Source organism: Argentina anserina, chromosome 3 (genome assembly GCF_933775445.1).
Source record: "Argentina anserina chromosome 3, drPotAnse1.1, whole genome shotgun sequence".
Lineage (NCBI taxonomy): Eukaryota > Viridiplantae > Streptophyta > Magnoliopsida > Rosales > Rosaceae > Argentina > Argentina anserina.
Window position 1 is genome coordinate 25,381,280 of NC_065874.1, and position 7,740 is coordinate 25,389,019.

Genomic DNA, 7,740 nt, shown 5'->3' on the forward strand with positions numbered 1-7,740 from the left:
GACCTTCGCCAGTTCGCGCTCCTTTGACAAAGTCCAAATCCCTTCTTCTCCCCTAACGAAAAAGACCTAAGCAAAAGCTGGACAACAAAAGTTCATGAAGAGAAATGGGAGGTAGGTAAAAATTCCCACTATAAACCATAACTAGAAAGACAGAGAAGTTCATTCTCAAAAAAAAAAAAAAACCGAGAGAAGTTGGTGTATTCGGGTATCGAGAGATAGGTAAAAGAACTTGTGGGGATGAGAGGCGTGGGGCGTCACATGGCTATTGTACGAAATCACGTGGCGTGGCCGTTTGGAACAATCAACACAATTATAAAATCTTAGATCCTCGCCCTATTATGTTGTCTTTTGTTGGAGCCATATATGTCGTTGGTATGTTTTGTATTCTTCTCCTCAGTTTGAAGTTCTTCATTATGTGTTGTTCTCCTAAGTTTGTCATGGATGAACTTGTTAGCTAGGAAATTATGGTATGACATAAGTTGATTTTAGGTGGGCTTGGTTGGATTTATACAAGAATAATGCCAATCGACCAGCAAGCATCTCACCTTCCCCATGTGGACGCGTGACATTGATTTTGTTTTATTGCTGGCACAATGGCACATTACTAACTTCTGTTCGTTGGAATTCAATGGCACTGCATGTATTGTATATACAATTAGGTCGTAGTGCCATAGTTGCACCTCACGATGGAGGAAGACGAAAAAACAAACTCACTTATATATATCTTCCATTCTTATGGTCTTATCTCAACTTGGAGGAGGCTAATTCTTTTTCTGTTTTTTGCTTTGGGACAACAGGAAGATGAACTATCCCCAAAAAAAAAAACGAGCCTTTTTGGTTAATCTAGAGCCGAGGGAGAAACTCAGTGCTTTCTCCTTGTTCGGCGGTGAGGTCTTCCCCCATTATCGGATGGGGCAAAATAATAGTTGAGCTCTGCAATTTACCATCGTGATTGGGGAGTTTAAAGCATAGTGAGAAAGGAGAGGAGGAGACATCACGGGTTGTGGAGCATGCGGCGAACCCATTAGTGTGGAGGACGACAAATTGGCGAATGTGCAGACTCCGAGTGCGGGGATCTCCAGTGAGGTTGAGCATTTGGATCCAGATCAGATCGGCTGCGTAAATTAGGTTAATGTAACTCATTCCGACGTGACCTATGCCCTGCTCAAGGTGCAACGTTTCCGTCTGTTTCATATCCCTATTGAACACATTAATATGACAACCAAGGAAATGCATTACTAAACCATTTCATTGCAAGTCCCATAGCACAACTGTACTTAAACCTAAGATACTCAAAAAGGGGACATACAAATAAAGAAAGGGGGATATAGACCGAGGGAACTAAGTTGCATCAAAACGTTGTGTCAGCACTGAGGGGCACCAGAAAGTATGACACCCCTTACTTCTGAACCATGCCTTCCCAGTGCTGGAATGCTAAGGGACCTGCGTTTTCTAATTTTCACATTGTCAGTGCACGACATTTTCATGTCATTCTTCTCCATAAAGAGGGAAGCATAAGAACATAGTGGTTCAGAAAATGACTCGCTTCTAGTTCTAAGAAAGAGATCCAGATTCTGGCGATATTTATCCACATCCTTATTGGCCGATGGGTCCTCAGCAACAGGGAATATATTAAAATTACGCTCCGTAGCATCATCATCGGACCAATTTCCATTCCCCTGAACGTCCTGCATAGCTAGGTCTTCATACTCTTCATCTGATTTTGTAGACTCCTCATCCACCGACCCAATCTGCACATATAGCAGGAAGTTATTATATTTAGTTATCTGTGATATACTCAATTAAGAGAGGTGGCATTTAAGTATTAAGTTTATCATTTATCTTAATTCTACCAGTCATTACTACTTCGTCAAGTCTCAAGTTGCTGTCGTAGTCTCTTTGATTTCCAATAAATTCTAATAGCTAAGTAAAACAAACCAACACACCTCTTCGTCAACCTGTTTGTCGCCATCATCACTTAATTCCTCATCACTGCCCGGATCAGCTGACTCATCAACCTCTTCATCACTGCCATGCACCGAGTTGTCTTCCTTCAGCTGAAGCATATAAGGAAATGGGTAAATATCAGAAATCCAATTTGAATAAGTTCGAAAATCCAAATATGTTTGCAGTATACAAGTTAAACATCTTTGAAGATCAAATTATACAACCATTATATACTATATCAACCCATACCACAAATTTCAAGATTTATTCAATTGTTCATTTGGAAAATAGGTAAGGGAAATTATGAAACTACACCCAAGAAACTGGTCTTTACAAAAAATTTGTCTCGAATAATTAAAACTAGATTTAGAAAGTACCTCCTTGGCAGGTGCATCGGATCGTGGCGAGCTGCAGCAAGAAGAGAGATGCCTGCTTACAGTCTCAATATCATCAGCCCTTGACCCATCAGCACTTCCAGCACAGCTTGGGCCACCATCTTTGGGCCAAGCGCTTAAACCATACAGACCAAACTGAAGATTCACTTGTTCTGCACTGCCAATCTCCATCTCAGTCCCATGGCAGAATATTGGATTCCCATTACGATCGACTGAATCAACAGGCCAAGCCTTTGCTACAGATCCATCAGTATTTACAAGAGCCATCAGTTGCCTGGATGAACCTTTCCTCTGGATAAGTTGAAACATCCCCTTTGAACTCAAAGAGTTGGCTGCACGCTGGTTCCTATACTCCTCATCCACTACGGTTACCGTGTTTCTTGTGATATCATAAAGTTGTTCCCCCGCTTCACGCCTACGGAGGCAGCTAAAGACTGTTGCATGGATTGCTGCCACACTCTTGTCAACATTAGTGTTGTTAATTTTGGGTACGAGATGCTTATCAGCCCTCTGGCAGAGATATTCTTGGATTGTTCTGATGTTACGGATGTACTTCACATATTTGTTCTTTTCTGGGTCCAGTGTCATATATTTTGCACGCACTGCAAATCTCTCCAAGTGCTTATCCTCATTTGTGATATATATCATGAATGGTATGATGGAAGGGTGTCTCTTCATGAGCCCCATCTGTGGTTCAACAATTATTTAGATGGAGCTTAGTTAAACAAATAATAATAAATAAAAAATTGTAAATATGTATATATACATATAAACAGTCTCCAACTAAGTGATAACAAAAGGGAGGAGAAATACATACCACAAAATTAAGGCTCAAGTGAACACCTTCCACAATAACTGATTCTTTTCTTTCCTCCCATGCAGTGATAAGACGGTCAAGACTGTCAATTACCATCTCACTTTGTGCCTTGAATCCTTCAATTGCCATCTGCTTTGAACTGAGCAATTCAGCAGTGCTGGAACCCGAATCTGACATCCGGGTATCAGATCTCCCAAAGGTAGAGCCATCCTGTGAACTTCCAGCTGACTTTTTGGCTTTCTTTTTAGCTTTTGCTTCTGCAACTGCCACTGGATCCAAACATTCCCCTGCATGATAGGTTGAAGCCCATAACAATGGATTTTGCTTCTCATCTGCAAAACTCCTCATCATGTGCCGAATTGAGTCGGTAGATATCACAGTGGTGATTCCCAACCTACTACCCTGCAAGATGATATGACATAAGACTCTTAAGTAAATAATATAGGGTTACTGTAACAGCACAGACTTTGTTTTTAATTTTTTTTAATCATTATTACATCCTATGTAAGCCACATTGATATCTATATAAGAAGTAAATAAGGAACCACAAAAACAAAAAACTAGTGAATTCCAATACCAGCAATGAAGATAGGGTGGACTTTCCACAGCCACTAGTGCCACATAATAGTACAGTTACAGACTCCTTCCTTTCTCGGATTCTGCATGGAGAAAATATCTGAAGATAAACATCGAGTGCAGTGCATACCAAAAACAATGTAACATCATTCACAATAACTCCAAACAACAAGGTCAAATAGAAAGACTGAGCATTTCCAATTTTACTCCCATAACGGCCAATGATATTTTATGCATATTCCACCCCTAAATCCCTAAATCCGGAACTAGAGCTGCACACATTATGTTTAGATTAGAAAATAGACATCGGATAGTTGACTACTAAGCACGTTCAAACTAGATGGAGGGGATCAGTTACAGTAGCAGAAACACCAACTACTTGCAGGTGGCTTAACTTATAGTGCAATAACCTGTAGCACTTCAGAAAATTTGAGAGTAGAACTTTTTACAAGATGAAAACATGTAGGGCACTAGGTTTTGCAAGTTCTGACCACATTAATGACCAGTTATCCCGCACTAGCATGACCTTTATGGAGTTGTGAAACCCGAGACACCTACTGATAGCATCTTTAGTTTTATTCTGGAGAAGGACACCCTTGTTAACTTCCAGTGCTGACTAAATTTAAGTTGCAATTACATTCTTCAAAAAATTTCCAAAGAATTATTTAGAAAAAGCCTAGTTCATTTATCACTTTATTTGACTGGGCTAAAAAAGTAGAGGTGCTAAAACCACACATTTTTTGCAGCATTTTCCAATAAAATACTGTGGGATTTCCAAACAAAAACAATTAAAAACCTAAGAATAAAGTATTTTTAAGTCCCTCATGGAAAGGTTCATATGGGCAGTGTTCAAGACGATGATGTTCAGACATGACTGATGAAAAATAAGTTGAAATAGCAAGTTCGTCTGAAGGCACAAGTACATGTAAAGTGAGCGAACTTGATCGTGAATTTATGGAAGTAAATGTTATAAGAATGAATAGATGGAAAAAAAAATAAACTACTCCAGCCCATTGTGACCTATCATATAGACATTAGATGATTGTAATGCCCAACCAGCTCTTCAAGGCAGAAACAATGTTTGATAAAGAAACAAACGCCAGGCATTGACTACTATTTTTGCCCCAACCATGTTAACCTATTAAGGCCAATATGAACTACGTATAAGGTTGTGTAAGAAAATAAATCCCCAACTGAACAGAACACAACAAAGAATGGACCGCAGAGAATAATATATACAGATTAACCGCACAAAAAGAAAGTCGTAAAGATGCGATAAGTCAGAAGCTTGAATCAGAACTTCAACTAGTTTTGTGATAAAATCATTATGGCACATTTCTCACTACAGGTTTAACATTTTGCATTTACCTATTCTGTTCCCACAGAAGTGATGAACAGCATGTTTAGTAAATTCGGAATGCACACAAACACATAGACACATTTTCAGGTTGGTAATTGACCACTAGCTGCATGAAATATCAACAACTGATTGCCAGGAAAATGAAGTTTAATAACAACAGCCCACCTTTTAAAATGCTGCATGTGTGATTATGATATCAAAAAGTACAAGACTACATACCTGCATGCCAAAACTAAGTCTGCCCTCTGATTTGGACCAACATACTTGTACTTGGCAAGAGCATCACAAACAACATCCAAGAAAGTTTCTCGCCTAACTACGACAGTCGTACGCGTTTTGTACATTTCAAATGGTACATTGTTACTTCTATGATCTTTCCCCGAAACTATATGCCTGAAAGCCTCAGCTTTACTGGGTGAAACATTCTCTGTCCCTTCCGGAAGCAAGGCCTCACATGAAATTACATTTCTTATCAATTCAAAAACTCGTTTACTTATCTGGTCAGAGAAAATATGTGTCAGCGATTAGTGTCTAAACTGAAGAAAATACAAGTATATATAAGTTCATTTTAAAAAACCCATTTTCCAACTAATCAATGGAAGTACATAATAAAAATCCAAACTACAGCACCAAGCCACCAACCAAACAGTAACCTAAGTTGTTACAACCTGACGATTAAAAAACACCCTCTAATCAGGGGTCAATGATCCTATCAGTTAACGTGTGTATTCCTGAAGCACATACCCAAAATTAATGGGAAATGCGCATACTCGTGTTCTAAACAAACAAACAAAACAGCATAAAAGAAAGAACATTCAAGTTTTTGACAGCTCAACACACTACGCAATTAAGGTTCATCCTCTTGTCATTTCAACAAGACAGAGAGCTTATACACTTGAAAACATCAAACCTAACAAGGAATCAACACTAAAGAAACCGCATTTAATAGCAGGTTGACAAAAATCCTCAAGATTGTTGTCCATGAAGGATCTTTCTAAACCCCAGGTATTCATGTTAAGTCAGCACATTGCAAAAATCTAAACTCAACAACTATGGCAGAAAACAGGAGATCCATATAAATAAACAAGGTCGACAAAGAGTTGAACTGAGGGTGCCCAAGAGAACCATAATCGAAGAAATTATTAGAAACTAAATGGCCAAATCAGAGGAAAAAATCAGTTAAAGACAGTTCAACCAACAACAAATAATGGCTCGACCAGCAGAACCTTCTAATCAAGACGTTGAAGGCGACACAAGAATTGTCATAATAGCCCACCTGTTCTTCTAATCAAAATTCATAGAAAAAAAAAGAAAAAGAAAAACATGGACTAGATCTATGATAATGACATCTTGCAGAAACAAATCCTATAACTCCAATAGTCCATACAAGACCAACACACCGACCATAAAATTCAGTTCCCAGAAGCCTTCATTGACCCGACCTTAAATTATATTCCTTTCAATTCTTTCAGTTAGGGTCCATCACAAAATTTAAAAAAAAAAAAAAAACTCCACAAGAACCAAGTTTCATCCAAAAACCCAGATCTACCCAAAAACACTCAAATATGTATGCAAACCTTAAAGGCGTGACGAGGTTTGCATCCCATAAGTTGCAGACAGCTCTGCAAGACCGGACGCGTGTAACGGAAAGACTCCTTCCCTTTCTGTCGCTTCTCCTCGCCATCGACCACCACAATGTACAGCACCTTCGCTGACGACGTCTCACTCATCCCTACACCAAAACAAACAACAAAAACAAGACACCATGAATCACCCAAATCATCGAAACCCCGAAAAACACGGTGGATTCCGAAACAAGGGCAGAGAAAGCAGCGAACCGGAGACAATGCGGAGGAAACAATGCAACAGACCTGAAAATCGGTTGTGGGGAAAGTCTGTTTCTATTTCTTGTGTCTCAGAAGAAGAAGAAGAAGGGGACCGGGATCTCGGAACTTTGTAATGTTTGACAGTGTCTTCTTTGGCTCTCTTTGCCACTCACCACTCGCACCGACGCTCCACGAGTCCCTCTTACACCACCGCGCTCCGGTGTTAAATTACGCTTTTGGGCTTCCTTCGCTCAGTTGCTTCGGGATGGGATATATATCATAAAGAAGGGGGGAGTGTGGGGCCCAGGGGCGTGGGGTGGGTCAGGGAGAGAAGTGGTAATTATATTTAATTTTGGAGGGGGATGGCGACCGGGTCATTGATTACCTATTTTAAGGTCGCCGGGAAGAAGACACGGGCGGTTTTTGATTAGAGAAGAAAACAAAGAAGACGAAACCTTTGAGAGATTCAAATTCGGTTTTCTTATTATCACCGGCGTGATTGACTCGGAACTGTATTTGTTTTTCGGTTTTTCAATTTGTTCTTGTAGTTGAATAGGGGAGTTACTTCTAGGCTTTATTTATTGTAACTTTTAATGCTATATGTTTATTGATCGATTTTATAACATACAGTATAAAAACTACACGTTTTTTCTTGCTACTTCATAATTTCAATCATAAAGATTTTGAAATCGTTTCATTTTGAAGTTTGATAATATATTTCTTGGGAGTTTTAGTTGAAAATGTGTCGCCTCTTATTCATAGTTGTCGCCATGGATTTAAACGCCATAGTTAGGTAGATGGTCTATTGTTATTAAAACC

At 39.3% G+C, this 7,740-nt stretch overlaps 1 protein-coding gene across 2 annotated transcripts; it reads right to left on the reverse strand.

The window, feature by feature from the left end:
* Positions 1-1,214: 1,214 nt before the first annotated feature.
* Positions 1,215-7,148, reverse strand: LOC126788856 (P-loop NTPase domain-containing protein LPA1 homolog 2-like). Of its 2 annotated transcripts, none has more exons than XM_050514866.1 (8): positions 6,967-7,148; positions 6,673-6,827; positions 5,315-5,592; positions 3,737-3,818; positions 3,160-3,561; positions 2,325-3,029; positions 1,947-2,057; positions 1,215-1,751 (listed from the first exon to the last, which is right to left on the reverse strand). In XM_050514866.1, the coding sequence occupies exons 2-8, from the start codon at positions 6,823-6,825 to the stop codon at positions 1,365-1,367; spliced, it is 2,118 nt and encodes a 705-aa protein (XP_050370823.1). In that variant the 5' UTR covers positions 6,826-6,827; positions 6,967-7,148; the 3' UTR covers positions 1,215-1,364. The 2 variants fall into 2 exon arrangements, with proteins under 2 accessions (XP_050370823.1, XP_050370822.1); XM_050514865.1 differs by having other exon boundaries at positions 6,934-7,148.
* Between the last annotated feature and the right edge of the window lie 592 nt (positions 7,149-7,740).

Excerpts from the sequence above, each read along its gene's own strand:
- LOC126788856 (XM_050514866.1), bottom strand. The coding sequence starts at position 6,825 with ATGAGTGAGACGTCGTCAGCGAAGGTGCTGTACATTGTGGTGGTCGAT. Across the intron at positions 3,819-5,314 it reads GACTTAGTTTTGGCATGCAG|AATCCGAGAAAGGAAGGAGT; the intron begins GTATGTAGTCTT and ends TTCTCCATGCAG. Across the intron at positions 1,752-1,946 it reads ACAAACAGGTTGACGAAGAG|ATTGGGTCGGTGGATGAGGA; the intron begins GTGTGTTGGTTT and ends CTATATGTGCAG.